Source organism: Acinonyx jubatus, chromosome C2 (genome assembly GCF_027475565.1).
Source record: "Acinonyx jubatus isolate Ajub_Pintada_27869175 chromosome C2, VMU_Ajub_asm_v1.0, whole genome shotgun sequence".
Taxonomy (NCBI): Eukaryota; Metazoa; Chordata; class Mammalia; order Carnivora; family Felidae; genus Acinonyx; species Acinonyx jubatus.
The window spans coordinates 30,128-48,924 of record NC_069384.1 but is presented as its reverse complement, the minus strand read 5'-3'; the positions used below and the strand labels follow the sequence as shown (position 1 = coordinate 48,924).

The 18,797-nt window shown below is 43.3% G+C and overlaps 1 protein-coding gene across 1 annotated transcript in view; it reads right to left on the bottom strand.

The window, feature by feature from the left end:
* LOC106987523 (aryl hydrocarbon receptor-like) overlaps nt 1-9,521 on the bottom strand; it is a 64,947-nt gene extending 55,426 nt beyond the window's left edge. Inside the window, exons 1-2 of the mRNA XM_053221824.1 lie at nt 9,179-9,521; nt 8,856-9,120 (exon numbers count right to left, since the gene is read on the bottom strand). Coding sequence (XP_053077799.1) covers nt 8,856-9,120; nt 9,179-9,521 — 608 coding nt within the window. The remainder of the gene's footprint in view (nt 1-8,855; nt 9,121-9,178) is intronic.
* Nucleotides 9,522-18,797: the final 9,276 nt, after the last annotated feature.

The following is an 18,797-nucleotide window of genomic DNA, read 5'->3' as shown; positions in this document are numbered from 1 at the left end:
ACAAAGAATAGATGGAACAAATAGAAATAAAATGGCAGACTTAAACTCAACCACATTGAAATTACAAAAATGTAAACAAGCAGAGATTATCAGACTGGCTGAAAAAACAAAACCCGATATATGGTGTTTAGAGGAAACACATTTTGAATGTAAAGACACGGATAGGTTAAAGTAAAAGGATTGAAAAAGACATACCATGTGCACATTAGACATAAGGAAGCTGGAGTGCCTGAGTGGTTATATTATCAGACAGAGAAGACTTACCAAAGATAAAGAGAGATGTTTTCATAATTTAAAAAAAGTCATTATATATATATATATATATATATATATATATTCACAGAGTTTCAAAATATGTGGATCAAGAACTGAGACAGCTGGTAGGAGGAATAGACAAATTCATAAGTAGAATTGGGGACTGCTGCAGTGTTCTCTCACTAAATGATAGGACAGATAGTTAGAAAATTATTAAGGATATACAAGACATGAACCCTCTCCTCTAACTTAGTATGATTGATATTTGTAAAACACTACAACAAACAGCTGCAGAATATAGATTCTTTTTATGCACAAGCAGAAATTCATCAAGGGAGATTATATTCTGGGCCACAAAACAAGTCTCAGTATGTTTAAATAGATTGAAATCATACGGAGTACATTCTCAGACACAATCATATTTAAGAAACAGTAACAAAGATATCTGAAAAATCCTCAAATATTTGCAAATTAACACATTTTAAAATAACTCATGTGCCCAGGGTGCCTGGGTGGCTCAGTCAATTAGCATTCAACTCTTGATCTTGGTTCAAGTCATGATCTCATAGTTTGTGAGTTTCCAGCCCTGCGTCAGTCTCTATGCTGATGGCACAGAGCCTGCTTGGGATTCTGTGTCCTTTTCTCTGCCCCTCCCCTGCTTGTACTCTCTCTTTCTCTCTCTCAAAACAGATAAATGAACTTAGAAAAATAAAACAACTCATGGGCCAAAGGAGAAATCACAAAGGAAATAAGAAAAAAATCTAATTGGTAATGAAGGACAAGATACCAAAATTTGTGGGGTGCAGTTAATGCAATGTGCAGAGGGAAGACTATCGCCTTACTTACATATGAAAAGGAGAAAGTTTTATAGTAAATGATCTGAGTTTCCTTCTTAAAAGCTAGAAACACAAGAGTAAACTAAGCACAAAGTATGTACAAGGAAGAAAATAATCAAGTAAAAGCAGAACAAGGAAGAAAATAATCAAGTAAAAGCAGAACAATGAAACAGAAAATGGAGGAAATAATGAAAGTGAAAACTGAAAATATCAATGAAATTGATAATCATCTATCAAATCAATTCCCCCCCAAAGAAAATGCTAATTACCAATAGTAAGGAAGGAAGGGAAATAGTTATAGATCCTACAGACATGAACAGGAGAAAATCTTCAAGATCTTGTGATGTGCAAAGATTTCTTAGATGGGTCACAAAAAGCACAAACCATAACAGAAAAAGATTGGTAAGCTGGACTTCAACAAATTTAAGAAACTAAGTATGGAAAAAAGTATATGTAGTATATGTAGTTGAAAAAAAGTTATTGTATCCAGAATATATAAAGGACTTTCACTAATCCATTAGAAATGGGTAAATAATTTGGATAGATACTTCACTAAAGAAAATATACTAATAGCCAAAAAGCATATGGGATCATAGGCAACATTATACTTCATCAGAAAACTGCAAATTAAAATAAATTACTTGTACATATATATTAAAATGGCTAAAATTAAAAAGATTGACAACATCAAGTGTTGGAGGGGATCTGGAGTAACTGGAACTCTCATTCATTGGAAAATGATTTCAGTTTTTTAAAATGTTAAACATGGCATAGAAATTCCAATCCTAGGTACTTACTGGGATGAAATGAAAGTATATGTCCACAAAAGACTATTTATAGCACCTTATTCATAATAGCCTGAACTGGGGGGACCAGCCAGCCAAATGAATGAGGAGGGGGCTCAACAGCTCAGCTCACTACCCCCTAAGGTTCCTTGGAACCTGCTCACCAGGTGACCCTGTCTCATGAGGTTTTCCCTCGTCTTCTCCAGCAGGATCCCAGCCTCTTTCAACAAGCCACAGAAAGAGGCCAGGTCCAAGTGAGGCAGCAGGTAAACTGGGAAGCCCCTTCACCACCCAGGCTCTATGCCTCAGCCCTAAGAGGGGGATGATAATAGAAGTCTCTACCTCCTAGGTTGCCTAAGGATCAATTACAAAACATAGATGCCATGGTGTAGAACATTGTGCCAGTTTTTTTTAAGTTTATTTTTTAAAATTGACATCCAAATTAGTTATAATATAGTGCAACAATGATTTCAGGAGTAGATACCTTAGTGTCTCTTACCCACTTCGCCCATCCCCCCTTCCACACCCCCTCCATTAATCCTCTGTTTGTTCTCTATATTTAGGAGTCTCTTATGTTTTGTCCCCCTCCCTGTTTTCATATTATTTTTGTTTCCCTTCCCTTATGTTCATCTGTTTTGTGTCTTAAATTCCTCATATGAGTGAAGTCATATGATATTTGTCTTTCTCTGACTGACTAATTGCACTTAGCATAATACCCTCCAGTTCCAGCCACGTACTTGCAAATGACAAGATTTCATTCTTTTTGATTGCCGAGTACTACTCCATTGTACATATATACCACATCTTCTTTATCCATTCATCCATTGATGGATGTTTGGGCTCTTTCCATACTTTGGCTATTGTTGATAGTGCTGCTATAAACATTGGGGTGCATGTGTCCCTTCAAAACAGCACACCTGTATCCCCTGGATAAATACCTAGTAGGGCAATTGCTAGGTCATAGGGTAATTCTATTTTTAGGTTTTTGAGGAACCTCCATACTGTTTTCCAGAGTGGCTGGAAAGCCCACCAACAATGCAAAAGAGATCCTCTTTCTCCGCATTCTTGCCAACATCTGTTGTTGCCTGAGTTGTTAATGTTAGCCATACTGACATGTATGAGGTGGTATCTCACTGTGGTTTTGATTTTTATTTCCCTGATGATGAGTGATGTTGTGCATTTTTTCATGTGTCCGTTGGCCATCTGGATGTCTTCTTTGGAGAAGTGTCTATTCATGTCTTTTGCCCATTTCTTCACTGGATGATTTGTTTTTCTGGGTGAGTTTGATAAGTTCTTTATAGATTTTGGATAGTAACCCTTCATCTGATATGTCATTTCCAAATATCTTCTCCCATTCTGTAGGTTGCCTTTTAGTTTTGCTGATTGTTTCCTTCACTGTGCAGAAGTTTTTGTTTTGATGAGGTCCCAATAGTTCATTTTTGCTTTTGTTTCCCTTGCCTCCGGAGACGTGTTGAGTAAGAAGTTGCTGCGCATAAGATCAAAGAGGTTTTTGCCTGCTTTCTCCTCTAGGATTTTGATGGGTTCCTGTCTTACATTTAGATCTTTCATCCATTTTGAGTTCATTTTTGTGTATGGTGTAAGAAAGTGGTCCACGTTCATTCTTCTGCATGTCGCTGTCCAGTTTTTCCAGCACCACTTGCTGAAGAGACTGTCTTTATTCCATTGGATATTCTTTCCTGCTTTGTTAAAGATTAGTTGGCCATACGTTTGTGGGTTGATTTCCGGGTTCTCTATTCTGTTCCGTTGATCTGAGTATCTGTTTTTGTGTCGGTACCATACTGTCTTGATGATTACAGCTTTGTAGTATAGCTTGAAGTCTGGGATTGTGATGCCTCCTGCTTTGGTTTTCTTTTTGAAGATTGCTTTGGCTATTTGGGGTCTTTTCTGGTTCCATACAAATTTTAGGATTGTTTGTTGTAGCTCTGTGAACAATGCTGGCATTATTCTGATAGGGATTGCACTGAATATGTAGATTGCTTTGGGTAGTATTGACATTTTCACAATATTTGTTCTTCCTATCCAGGAGCATGGAATATTTTTCCATTTTTTTTGTGTCTTCTTCAGTTTCTTTCATAAGCTTCCTATAGTTTTCAGCATATAGGTTTTTCACCTCTTTGGTTAGATTTAGTCCTAGATATTTTATGGTTTTTGGTGCAATTGTAAATGGGACCAATTCCTTGATTTCTCTTTCTGTTGCTTCATTGTTGGTGTATAGGAATGCAACCGATTTCTGTACATTGAATTTATGTCCTGCAACTTTGCTGAATTCATGAATCGTTCTAGCAGTTTTTTGGTGGGATCTTTAGGGTTTTCTATATAGAGTATTGTGCCATCTGCGATGAGTGAAAGTTTTACCTCCTCCTGGCTGATTTGGATGCCTTTTATTTCTTTGTGTTGTCTGATTGCAGAGGCTAAGACTTCCAATACTATGTTGAATAACAGTGGCAAGAGTGGACATCCCTGTCTTGTTCCTGACCTTAGGAGGAAAGCTCTCAGTTTTTCCCCATTGAGGATGATACTAGCGTTTGGTCATTCATATATGGCTTTTATGATCTCCAGGTATGATCCTTCTATCCCTACTTTCTTGAGGGTGTTTATCAAGAAACGATGCTGTATTTTGTCAAATGCTTTCTCTGCATCTATTGAGAGGATCATGTGGTTCTTGTCCTTTCTTTATTGATGTGATGAATCACACTGATTGTTTTGTGGATATTGAACCAGCCCTGCATCCCAGGTATAAATCTCACTTGGTCATGGTGCATACTTTTTAAAATGTATTGTTGGATCTGGTTGGCTAATATCTTGTTGAGGATTTTTGCATCCATGTTCATCAGGGAAATTGGTCTGTAGTTCTCCTTTTAGTGGGGTCTGTGTCTGGTTTTGGAATCAAGGTAATGTTGGCTTCACAGAAAGAGTTTGGAAGTTTTCCTTCCATTTCTACTTTTTGGAACACCTTCAAGAGAATAGGTTAACTCTTCCTTAAATGTTTGGTAGAATTCCCCTTGAAAGCCATCTGGCCCTGGACTCTTGTTTTGGGGAGATTTTTGATTATTAATTCGATTTCCTTACTGGTTATGGGTCTGTTCAAATTTTCTATTTCTTCCTGTTTCAGTTTTGGTAGTGTATGCGTTTGTAGGAATTTGTCCATTTCTTCCAGAATGCCCATCTTATTGGCATGTAATTGCTCTAATATTCTCTTATTTTGTTTTTATTTCTGCTGCGTTGGTTGTGATCTCTCCTCTTTAATTCTTGATTCTATTTACTTGGGTCCTTTCCTTTTTCTTTTTGATCAAACTGGCTAGTGGTTTACCAATTTTGTTAATTCTTTCAAAGAACCAGCTTCTGGTTTCATTGATCTGTTGTACTGTGTTTTTGGTTTTGATAGCATTAATTTCTGCCCTGATCTTTATTATTTCCTGTCTGCTGCTGGTTTTGGGTGTTATTTGCTGTTCATTTTCCAGCTCTTTAAGGTGTAAGGTTAGGTTGTGTATCTGAGACCTTTCTTCCTTCTTTAGGAAGGTGTGGATTGCTATATAGTTTCCTCTTATGACTGCCTTTCCTGCATCCCAGAGGTTTTGAAAACTTGTGCCAGTTTTTTGTGGTTTGCTAACGATGTTAGTCTGTGTGTAATCAGACTAACAAAAATTACTACAGTAATCAGACAACAAAAATGAATAAAAGGCATCCAAATCGGCAAGGAGGAAGTCAAACTTTCACTCTTTGAAGATGATATGATACTCTTTGTATAAACCCAAAAGACACCATCAAAACATTGCTAGAACTGATACATGAATTCAACAAAGTTTTAGGACATAAAATCAATGTACATAAATCTGTTTCATTTCTATACACCAATCATGAAGCATTAGAAAAAGAAATCAAGGAACTGATCCAATTTATAATTGTACCAGAAACCATAAGATACTTAGGAATAAAACTAACCAAAGAGGTAAAAGATCTGTACTCTGAAAACTATAGAACACTTATGAAAGAAAATATTCTATGCTCATGGATTGGACGAACAAACATTGTTAAAATGTCTATACTATCCAAAGCAATCTACACATTTAAGGCAATCTCTGTTAAAATACCAACAGCATTTTTCACAGTGCTAGAACAAACAGTTCTAAAATTTGTATGGAACCACAAAAGACCCTGAATAGCCAAAGTAATCCTGATAAAGAAAAGCAAAGCTGGAGGCATCATGATTCCAGACTTCAAGCTATATTACAAAGCTGTAGCCATCAAGACAATATGGTACCAGCACAAAAAAAAGACACATACATCAGTGGAACAGAATAGAAAACCCAGAAATGGATCTACAACTATATGGCCAACTAATCTTTGACAAAACAGGAAAGAATATCCAATGGAAAAAAGACAGTGTCTTCAACAAATGGTGTTGGGAAAACTGGACAGCAACATACAGAATGGACCACTTTCTTACACCACACACACAAAAAAATTTGTGAAATGAATGAAAGACCTAAATGTGAGACAGGAAACCACCAAAATCCTAGAGAAGAAATAGGCGGCAACTCTTTGACCTTGGTTGCAGCAACGTCATGCTAGAGATGTCACTGAAGGCAAGGGAAACAACAGCAAAAATGAACTATTGGGACTTCATCAAGATAAAAATATTCTGCACAGCGAAGGAAACAACAAAAATAATAGGCAGCCTAGAGAATGGGAGAAGATATTTGCAAATGAAATATCTGATAAAGTCTTAGTATCCAAAATCTATAAAGAACTTATCAAACTCAGCACCCAAAAACAAAGAATCCAGTGAAGAAATGGGCAGAAGGCATGAACAGACATTTTTCCAAAAGAAGACATTCAGATGGCTAACAGATACATGAAAAGCTTCTCAATATCACTCATGATCAGGGAAATACAAATCGAAACCACAATGAGATACTACTTCACACCTGTCAGAATGGCTACAATTAACAACTCAGGAAAAAACAGATGTTGGCAAGGATGTGGAGAAAGGGGAACCCTCATGCACTGCTGGTGGGAATGGAAACTGGTGCAGCCATTCGGGAAAACAGTATGGAGGTTCCTCAAAAAGTTAAAAATAGAACTACCCTCCATCCCATCCCAGCAATTGCACCCAAAGGATAAACAAACACACAAAAATACTGATTCAAAGGGGCACACGCACCCCAATGTTTTCAGCAGCATTATCAATAATAGCCACACTATAGAAAGAGCCCAAGTGTCCATCAACTGGTGAATGGATAAAGCAGATGTGGTATACATACACAATGGAATATTACTCAGCCATCAAAAAGAATGAAATCTTGCCATTTGCAACATCGTGGATGGAGCTAGAGTGTATTATGCTAAGTGAAATAAGTCAGTTAGAGAAAGACAAATACCATATGATTTCACTCATATGTGGAATTTAAGAAACATAACAGATGAACACAGGGAAGGGAAAAGAGAGAGAGAGAGAGAGAGAGAGAGAGAGAGAGAGAGAGAAGGAAACCATAAGAGACTCTTGATGATAGAGAACAAACTGAGGGTTGATGGAGGGAGGTGAGTGGGGGATGGGCTAAATGGGTGATAGGTAGTTAGGAGGGTACTTGTGATGAACACTGGGTGTTATATGTAAGTGATGAATTGCTAAATTCTACACTGGAAACCAAGCTTACCAAGTTAATTTTAGTTAACTAGAATTTAAATAAAAATGTGAAATTAAAAAAATGTACAGTATATGTAATACATTTAGGGATGCCTCCCCCCATTTTAGCATTTTTTTTCCCCAAGTAACCAGTGATGGCTGGTTTCACTGCCCTGGACAAATAACTTATGATGAGCTTGTTTCTGAGCTATGCCCCTCCTGAGAAGTTTCATGGTGTGTATATTTTTTATTGTGTAAAATGCAAACACCATAAATTTTTACCAATGTAACCATTTTTAAAGTGTACCGTTCAGTGGCATTAAGCACCTTCAGGATGTTGTATCGCCATCACCACTCCCCAGGTCCAGAACTTTTTCAGCACCTTGAGAGAAACCCCTAACCCTTAGCAGTCACTTCCCCTCTCCCACCCCCTTGCCACCTCCGATCTACTTTTGGATTTACCTGTTCTGAGCATTTCCTATCGCTGGTATCAAGGGCTATTTGCCCTTTTGTACTTCACTTCTATCACGGCATTTTATGTATTTTAAAACGACATGGAATTAGAATTGATATTTTGAGAGGTTTTGGAAATTTCTCACAGACCCGCCTCCAGGAGCTGGTTCCCTTGCGCCAGTGGGGGTGGGGTGGGGGTGGGGGTGGAAGGAGGGTCTCTGCGTCCCTGGGGATGTGCTTTGAGGGCGGGTTGTCGCCAGGCCCTCGCTGCCAGGTGTGGTCCAGCCCCGGGGCCCCGCCCCAGCCGCTCCGGGACGCGCGCAGACCCTGGGGTATCTGGTCCAAGGACGCTGCCCAAGGAGTGTCCTCTCCACAGGCTTGTGATTTATTGTCCTCAGGAACGTCTGCCCAGCTCCAGGGGCCACACAGATCTCTCCCGCCAGGAACGTGGAAGGGACCCTGCCGCGTCGGGACCGTGCTCAGGGCCTTGGCATCCCGTCGGTAAATGGGGGTGAAGTGTGGAAGTCACCCATCCACGCAAGGTCTCTCCCTTCCAACCTCCCGCCGTGACTCCGGACCCCTTCCCTTGCCGGCGTGCGCGCCCTGGTCCCGGGATTGTGGACCCGGGAGACCCTTTCCCGGGCGCGCCCTGGTCCGGGAGACCCCGCGCGCCCTTCCCGAAGAGCTCGTTCAGTCAGCGCCCTCCGCCCCCAGACCTGAGCAAGACCCCCAGAGACACTTCTGGGGTGGGACTGGGGGATCTTGACGTCGCATTCCACCCTCCCCAGGCCGGTACTCTCGGCGTCGGATCCCGCGGAGCTCCGGGTGCGGTTGGCATGGGACCCACACCCGCCGCCCGCGCCCCCTGTGCCCTAGTACCTCCTCCGCGCCGGCTTTTTCCTCTTCTTCCCCGCGTACCTGCCCCCGATGGACAGCATGGTGCCCGCCGGCGGCCGCACAAAGGGGCGCGGACCCGGGGCGTCGCCGCCCAGCGCCAGGGAAGAGGCGCCCCCGCCCGGAAGGCTGCCTGCTGGGTGCGTCCCGACCCGTTTCCAGGACTGGAGCGCGCGCCCCGGGGGTCGGGGGCGAGGGCTGTCCGCCTCCCGGTACGAGGGCCCGCGGCGCGCGATTGGCCGGTTTCCCTCTAAGGGCCCTCAGCGCAGACAAACGCGGGCTTCCTCGTCTGCAGGTGCGTATGGCACTCGCCAGTGGCAAGTCCGCGACACCAGCCGCAGGGAGAGCGCTCTCGTCTGCCAACGAGCCCCCGGCACGAGTCGGGAGAGGGCCTCGTCCCCACGCGCTGCGCCTCCGCTCTGCAGGTCTTCCGCTCGAGAAAGCAGGACCCCCTCTCGAGAAAGCAGGACCCCCGACGGGCTCCCTCGATGCGCGGTTGGGCGCCAGGGAAAGCGCTCCCTGGGAGGCGGTTCCCCAAGGAGAGACGTGTCGCGGGGGCGCGAAAGACTCGGAACTGAACCAGGAGCCCCTTTGAACCTGTGGTCGCTGCGGACAGAGGAACCCTCCCGGCCGGGCCGCCCCGACGCTCATGCCGCGGCCAGAGGAGCCTGCCCAGGAAGGTTTATTCCAGAACAGCAGTGGCTACCGGCTGACATCCAACCTCTGCATAAGTCTGTGCCCAGGGGCCATTACACTTCATTCTACCGGCTGCGTGTGCGTGTGTGCGTGTGTGTGTGAGTGTGTGTGTGATATGATTGCGTTGTTTTTGTGGGCCAGGTATTAAGTAAGTAATGGAAATGCCTCCCAGCGTTCCCACATGCAGGGGTGACAGGTAACAGGTGACAGGTGAAGTGTGGCTATCCCAGGGGGAGCTTCCTTGCCTTCCTTTAGGTCATTACCGGGACCTCAGGACTTCAAACCACTCACTTCGGCATGGGGATGATGAACAAGAAGTGCTTTTGTTTTCTTTCTGTGTCCATAAAATGGCAACTAATCCAGGACACTTAAAAAAAAAAAAAAACCCAGTAATTGGGGCGCCTGGGTGGCTCAGTCGGTTATGCGGCCGACTTCAGCTCAGGTCATGATTTCGCGGTCCGTGAGTTCGAGCCCGGCGACCGGCTCTGCTGACAGCTCAGCGCCTGTAGCCTGTTTCAGATTCCGTATCTCCCTCTCTCTGACCCTCCCATGTTCATGCTCTCTCTCTCTCTCTGTCTCAAAAATAAATAAACATTAAAAAAAATTAAAAAAAAACAGTAATAAAACACATTAGTGACTCTGGATTCTTCAGAAAGCATAATGAGAATCTAAGTATTTTCCTATCAGCATCAGATTCCTCCTTTGAATTTTATGAAGTTGATTAGAGCAGTGGAGGCAGAAACACCGAGCCCCAGTCTTGAGAGCACCATGCAGCCAGGCTGTTGCAGACTTCAAAACAGCACTCAAGTTTTCCAAAACCACCTCAGCAAACTCTTAACTGCAGTGGGAGGCATTTGTGGAGGGGCTGGAGGAGATGAAGGTTGGCAGGAAAGGGGTCTCAGTCTCCTCAGGACCAGCCTTGCCCGTGCAGTCCCTCCACAGCCATAGCTGAAGACCCCCAAATAAATAAAGTCCTTCTTCCCTCTCCTCCCAGGTGAGAGGAAAGGCCAGTCCCAACAAAGTCTGGAAAGGTCCAGAGATCTGGCTGCAGGTCCAGAGATCAGCACATGGAACCCTCTTTACTTCTAATGTACGGGGTGCTGAAAAAGTAGTCTCTAAGTCCTTTACAATCTTTCCTCAGAAAAGACTTTTAAAACTTCTGCTTCCTGATTCAGTGGAATCTTCATTCTTAGAAACCACTTGAGTTCAGATGCTCTTGCCTAATTTCCCTGTCTGGTGTTTCTTGAAAACAGATGACCAGATAATGTATCAAACCAGGCCCCTTTCTTTAGACTTTATAACAAGGAAAACTTAGTAATAATTAATTAGATAAGAGACATTGGTAGGTTTCCTAAAAGAACCAGGATGTGTGTTTCATTTTATGATTGAATTATGCTGTGTTCATCACTCAGCAAGGGCACTGGGTCTTGGGGCCTAGGACTCTTGGTGGAGGAGCCAATGTTGTTAGATATTAGTTAGATACCAGAATAGTGTTATTAGGTAAATAGTGTTGGCTATTTATCAAGACTGCTGGTGAGGCAGTACAAGGCCAACCCATTTGGTTTCAGTCCTGCTGATTTGACAGCAGAAAGCTGTCAAGTGGAAAAGCATCCTGAGATTTAAGAGATGGACTCTGCCTAGGGCCAGGGTACCAGGGCCACTTTACAATCCAGCAATTGCCTACTTTCTTGAATTGCAAAAGTTGAATTCTTTGTACTAAGGCAGAGTTAGAGCGGGGACTGACAATCTGTGGTATTCTGGGAACTGGGATGTGATAGCCTGGGGGATGGGAAGGATCCTGGACCCTCCTAAACCACTCTTGCTGTGCCTGCTCCTGACAAAGGTTCTCACCTGCCTCTGTACCTCCGCATCTGCCATACATCTGGATGTGGTTGTGGTCTGGGGCCTGAGCAGGGTTCTGGACTGGGTTGGGGCGGCCTGGCTACCTCAGTTCTTTGTTCCCACTGCTTGGAGGCAGAGAGGAGGCTGGATCAGAAGCCACTGACTAGAGTCATAGAGACAGGGGCAGTAGTCATGGCAGGACTTAGAGGAAACAAATCAATTGGCATCAAAATAGTGTTTGAGATTGTGTCAGCAAAAAGTGCCCTGGCGCAGTGGCCTCTTACTGTTCCCCAAGGCCACCTCCAGGATGGTTACCTCCACCCTCAGAATGTTGTCCCCGGGCTATAACCCTTCCCAACACCCCTCTCAGGCTGGGCCATAGAGAACAGAAGGGAACAGAAACAAATCTTCCACCCAGGCAGAACCCAGCCAGGCAAGGTGTCCACTGCTCTGTCCCTAACTTCCTCCATACCCAAAGGGACATACTGTGTTACTCAGATCACTGATTACTGGATTTACATTCCCTTTTGTGAAAGAAAGTTTTTACTCTGATTATTCTATTCTCCCTCATTGATTAGGTTAGGTATCTGGTTAACTGTTAAGTCTTTGGAACCCAGAGGCTGCAAGATCAGGAAACTCCACATTTGTACCTTCCAGGATGCACAGACAGCGCCTCTAGGTCCTTGGCTTGCTGCAGAATCAACTGCTTGGGCCCAGTCCTGAGCCATCTCCCAAGGGGAGAGGAGGAGTGCTTTTATGATTGAAAGAAGGATTGTTGCATTATGTTAAGAGTGGTCATCTTTGGAATTACCAGTTAGGGAAATTACCAGTTACACACACATGCATGCACACTCAGGAGCCAAGGCATGGACTGTAGTTGGATATTTCATGTTTCCTGTTTGCTCTGTTGTATTAATTCTCAGTTGCTGTAGTGACAAATTACTAATTACTTGGTGGGTTGGAACAACACAAATTCTCTTACAGTTCTGCAAGGGGTCAGCAGTTTCGCATAGGTCTTACCAGGATAAACTCAAGGTGTCAGCAGGACTGCATTTCTTTCTGGGGAAAGAACAACTCCAGGGGACAAGCTATTTCCTGTTCATTTTGAGTTTTGGCAGGATTCAGCTCCTTGTAGTTATAGGACTGAGGTCCCCGTTTTTATGCTGGTTATAAGCTGAGGGCCATTCCTAGCTTCTAGAGGCTACTCACATGCCTTGGTTTATGGCCTCTTCCTCCATATTCAGTGCCAGCAGTGGTGAGTCCAGTCCTTCTCACAGACTCTTTTGCCTTCCTTCTCCATGGATTTATCTCATTAGATTGGGGCCACTTGAATAATCCCAGATAATTTCTCTGTTTAAAGGTCAACTTATTAGGTAACTTTAATTCTATCTGTAACCTTAATTGTCTTTTGCATGTAGAGCAATATATGCTCAGATTGTGGGGATTGGCATGTGGCCATCTTTGGGGTGCCATCATTCCACCTGCCACAGTTACTTGCCCAGGAGAGGGAGGACTTATGGGGTGGTAGAATCTCCATATGATAAGTTTTACCTGATTCTGCTAAATAATTTTCCAAAGTGGTTGTGCTCACTGAACACTATTCTGTTTCATTGATCTCTTTGTTTATTCTTTTTTAAAAATTTCTTTTTAATGTTTATTTTGAGAGAGAGAGAGAGAGAGAGAGAGAGAGAGAGAGAATATGAACAGGGGAGGGGCAGAGAGAGAGAGAGCCAGAGACACAGAATCTGAAGCAGGCTCCAGGCTCTGAGCTGTCAGCACAGAGCCTGATGTGGGGCTCAGACTCATGCACTGTGAGATCATGACCTGAGCTGAAGTCAGACCATCAACTGACTGAGCCACTCTTGTGTCCCTGTGTATTCTTATGCCCATATCATCTGTCTGTGTTATTGTAGGTTTTATTAGTCTTAATATCTGGTAGTGTAAATCTTCTTTTTTTACTCTTTTTTTAGATTGTATTTGCTATTTTAGTCTTGCATTTCCATATACATTTCAGAAATAACCTGTTGACTTCCACAATACCTGCTGGAATTTTGAATGGGATTGCTTAGATTCTATAGATAAGTTGGGGGGCAGAATTAACATTTTGTAATAGAGTCTTCCAATCCATGGACAAGTAATATTTTTTTTTTGGTCTGGGTCTTCTTTAAGTCTCTCAATAATGTTGTATGTTTTTTTTTTCTTGCACATATTTCATTAGGCTTTTTCCTAAGTGTTTGATTTTGCATTTTAAAATGTTTATTTATTTTTGAGAGAGAGAGAGAGAGAGCCAGCAGGGAAGGGGCAGAGAGAGAGGGAGACAGAAGATCAGAAGCAGGCTCCACGCTAAAAGTAGCGAGCCAGATGTGGGGCTCGATCTCATGAACTGTGAGATCATGACCTGAGCTGAAGTTGGATGCTTAACTGACAGCCACACAGGTGCTGCACTTTGATAATTAATCATAATAGTTACTTACAGACTTCTTTGGATTTTTTTAGTGTTCATATCATGTAATCAATAACTAATGACAATTTTATCTATTTCCTTTCTTTTTCTTGCCTTATTGCCTGGGTGGCATCTCCAGCACAACATTCAGTGCAAATGGCTATTTGTATTTTGCTTCCAGTCTCCAGGAGAAAGATTTTATGACTTCACCATGAAGCCTGATGTTTGGCATAACTGTTTTGAAGATACATTAAAAGATTAAATCATTTTCCTTCTATTCATATAGTTTGCCAAAAATTTTTTCTTTTTATTATGAATGGATTTTTAATTTTATACAATGATACTTCTGCCTCCACTGAAATGATCATATGGGTTATTTTTGTTCTGTTGATATGGTTAATTACTTAAGTTGATGAAAAAAATTTTTTTAAGTTTATTTATTTTGAGAGAGAGAGAGCAAGCAGGGAAGGGACAGAGAGAGGGGAGAGAAATCCCAAGCAGGCTCTGCACCGTCAGTGCAGAGCCCAATGTGGGGCTGGAACTCATGAACTATGAGATCATGACCTGAACTGAAATCAAGAGTTGGACACTTAACTGACTGTGCCACCCAGCTGCCCCTACTTAAGTTGATTTTTGGATACTAAACCAATCTTGCTTTTCTAGAATAAGTCCATTTTATCACATTGTACTATCCTTTAATATTGTTTTATATTTTGATAGCATTTTACATTATTAGGTTTAATTTTATAATATTTTGCTTAGCAATTATACACTAGGCTTTAATTTTCCTTTTATTTACTGTCTCTGTCCAGCTTTTGTATCAAGGTTATGCTAGCCTCAGATACTGAGTTGGGAGTGTTCCTCTTCTTCCCTTTTTTTGGAAAAATTGATGCAAGTTTGTGGCATTTGACCCTTGGTGCTTGGTAAAGCTACTCAACCTGGAGTTTTTGGCTAAAAGTGACCCAGGCAGGAGGAATGTAGAACCTGCCTGTAGTGGAGCCAAGGAGTAGAGATAGAAGGAGGCATCTGAAGGAAACAAAGACAGAACTTGCAGCACTTTAGCTCCTTTGCTCCTCTCAACATGAAAAGGACATAGTGTCTGAGTATGGAGAAATTTCCTAAACCTGTGCCCACAAGTGGCTGGCTTTCCTCTGATATGAACCATCATCAACTGTCAAACTATAAAGTCCCTCATTTGCTCTTTTGTTGTACTTGTCATATTAATAGTTTAAATTAGAATGCTTTAGGAAACAAATAATTGGAGGATCTGAATCCCAAGGAGACTCCCTGAAGAGAGTCTGACTTCCTGCTGTTTCCTTTCAAAGTGCTCACTCTTTCAGGCACTGAGAAGTTGAGCAGAATGAAGCTGATCAGATGCAGATGATAAGCAGTGAGTTCCACCACCTGGGGAGACAGAAACCGGAAATCTAGGCCATGATTCTGTGGAGAAGTGAGCCACTCTGTGTGCTCTGGCCACAGCAGTATTAAGGTAGAAACTAGTAATGGGGTGTACTGTTACAGTAAGGTATAATAAGGTGTATAATAAAGGATAGATAGATAGATAGATAGATAGTAGCTAGAGAGTACCTAACTATAACATCCAATAACAACGAGCCCAGATCCTAACTTCTAAAAACAGCTTTCATCCAAGAAACCAGAGCTCTCTGGAGAGGTGGATGATTCCAGGGCCATATTAGGGAAATTACAAGGTAAACCTTGGAACATCTAGTGCAAAAAGCAAGGAGGTGCTCACAGAGTGACTGGAGACATGTCACAGAGACACAGGAGCCAGCCTGGGTGGCATCCTATTGTTCAAGTCTGGAATAGTCTGAGCATCAAAATAAACAGTGAGATAACAGACTGTAATGCACTGAGTAAAATAGGAAGCTGTAACAGCATTCAGGTATAATTACATAAGTGATTACATTGACAATTCTCTGAGGAAGGGGATATTTACATAGTTTGAAAGTATCCCCCCAAAAAATGCTTAGTAATTTCAGAAGAGAAAGAGTATTATGATGGACACCCCCGGAGACCCCAGCTTCAGTGGGTGATTGTCAGTGGTACAAGGAGAAGCTGCATGCCTCCTGCTAGGACACAGGCACAGCACCACCTAAGGATGTTTGTCATGGAAGGAGAACCTTAACCTATCATGAGGACATGTCAGACGATCCAGATGAGGGACCTTCCACGTTCCACAAACAACTGGCCTGTGATCCTGGAAAGTCCCCAGGAACTGGTGAGAAGACACTGAGTGCAGCAGGGATGTTGAGGGGCCCCTTTCATTTTGCAAGGTTCCTGGGATGTTGGATGAGACTCGAGTGTATTCTGAGGATTAGGTGTCAGCTCTACATCCATGGCAACTCCTGATTTTCATGGATGCACCACAGTTGTGTAGGAAAAAGTTCTTGTTTCTGGGAAATATGTGTCAAAATATTCAGGGGTGATGAGGTGTCAGTTTAGCAGCTTTCTCACAATTGCATGTCTAGATTTTCTCTAAGTTTGTGATTATTTCAAAATTACAATAAAAAAGTTGAATTTATAACTTTCCCACTAAGAAGACTCCAGGCATAACTGGTTTCATTTGGTAAAATCTATCAAAAACCGAAAGAATAATTGGGGCACGTGGGTAGCTCAGTTGGTTGAGTGTCCAACTCTTGATTTCAGCTCAGGTCATGATCCCATGGTCATAGGATTGAGCCCCATGTTGGGCTCAGTGCTGAGCATGGAGCCTGCTTAGGATTCTCTCTTTACCTCTGCCCCCTCCCCCCTGCTCACATTCTCTCTCTTTCTCAAAATAAAATAAAGAAAAATTTAAAAACCTAAGGCAGATTTAAAATCAATGTTACACAAAATCTTTTAGAAAATAAAGGAGGGAATACTTTTCAGATCATTTTATGAGCCCAGGATAACACTGATACCAAACTAAACAAGGATATCATAAGAACAGAAAATTGCAAATCAGTATCCCCCCATGAACATAGACAGAAAAATCCTCAACAAAAATACCTGCAAATTGATTCAGTAATACATAAAGGAATAATGTATCACCACTTCCTCATTGTGTGACCTTGGGCATTTTACTTAACTTCTCTGAACCTCATTTTCCTCACATACCCTTTCTGAGGATGGTGCCTGCAATGTTGGTTATAGTAATTTCCCCATCCTTGTCTCAGTGGTAGGCCTAGGGTTTGGGCCAGTATGAGGACCCCAGCCCACTGGTCACAGCCATTGAGTTAAGGAGCAGGCACGCTACCTAACCTAGACCAATCAGTTTCTCTCTTCCTGGAACTCAGATCTTGAGCAGACACACCCAGGGACCAAAGGCAGTGGTGAGAGGGTGTGATGGTGGCACCCACAATTCTTGAAGCAGCCTGGACTCCATCTTAACCAAGTGTCTATTTCTACCCTCAACACAGTTAGGAATGGCCCTCATTCCCTCACTAAATCCCCATTTGCTTTGGTAGAGTTAGTTTCTCTTACTTCCAGCACTTGTCACTGCAGTCACAATGCTCCAGACCCTGTCGTTGGAGAGGAGGTGCCTGGACATTGGTGAAAAGGGCGGGACTTAAGGAAGGGCACTGAGGGGTGAGTCCCTGACAGCAGGTCAGATGGTCAGCCCTGAGGGGAGTGACCTCCTCCGGGTGGGCAGTGGAGGGAGCAATATTTATATGAATGTGGCTGAAACTTGCCAATTTTCAATGGCTGTCTGATCACATGGCGTCCCTTTCTGTCCCCTAAACCAAGGGGTGATAAAAGATTTTGTAATTAAGAGTGTGACTCTTAATTGCAAAAGTTTTTGATGTTGGACTGCTGACAGTGTTCCAGTCTCACCTCCCTCTTTTCTTCTGTCCCATGTCTGGGCAAGCTGGTGAGACAGATCAGTGTTCCCTCCTTTGGCAGGTGGAAGATCCAAACCAAGAAAGTCCCTGCCCACAGCAGGAACTCTCACCGTGGCTCATCCCTGGCCACAGTAAAAGGCCAGGCTAGTCTCCTTTCCCTGTGCTTTCAAGCCATTTTCGGTACTGCTTGGGCTTTACACTCACTGAAGGCATCTAGAGGAGGGTTTGGGGATGTGAGTGGGGGTACAGGGAGATGCTCGTTCATCATGCCATGTTGTAGAGATGGGCTGGGGAATCCCACATGGGATGGATAGAGCTGAATGGGTGAGGATGCTCGGAAGGTTGTGTGGGACCAAGGTTTGGGGCAGAGAAAGGCCATGGCTGGAGGGGGGATTGTATCTGCCTGTAGTCCAATCTCCCAAGCTCTGGATGGGGTAGTTGAGTTGAGGAGCCCCTTCCAAACCTCATCTTCTCTTGGACTCTGTCTTTGTTGGATGCTGTGCCTTAATGCAAAGGAAAGGCTCCTATTGTCTGGATCCACATGCGGGTAGGGGCAATGGGAGGTTATTCTGTAGGAGGTTGAAGGAAGCTGAGCCATGGGGGTGGCTCTCAAGCTCCTAGGACCTGTTCTTCCACAGACACTTATCCAGGAAAATGTCCCAGGTCCTCCATTTTTCATTAAATAGATATTGCATGAGCGCTTTTATGCTGGGCAGTGTGCAGGTGCTAGGAGAGGGACAAACTTACATCCTGGGGCCACTCGACATGTGTGGGCTCCCCCAGAAAGTACCAGTGGCTTTGTGACTGCATAGGTTGGAGGGGCAGCACTGAAGGCCCACCAAAGGACCTGGGCCACCCTGGGTAGGCAGGAGCAGGAGTAACTTTCACTGGCTGTGAAGCCCTGGACTGGCAACATTGGCTGCAGATCCTTGGTGTCCCTTGTGCACATGTTCTCTTGAGCATCTCAGGGGAGGTGTCTGGGGAGGGCAGTCCCAAGTGTTGCAGCTGCAGCTTTGTGGCTGCTCTCTGCAGCACATGCCTCTCATATACACACATCTGGTCACAATGGCTGCAGCTGAGTTTGAAGACCCTGGAGGCTGGGAC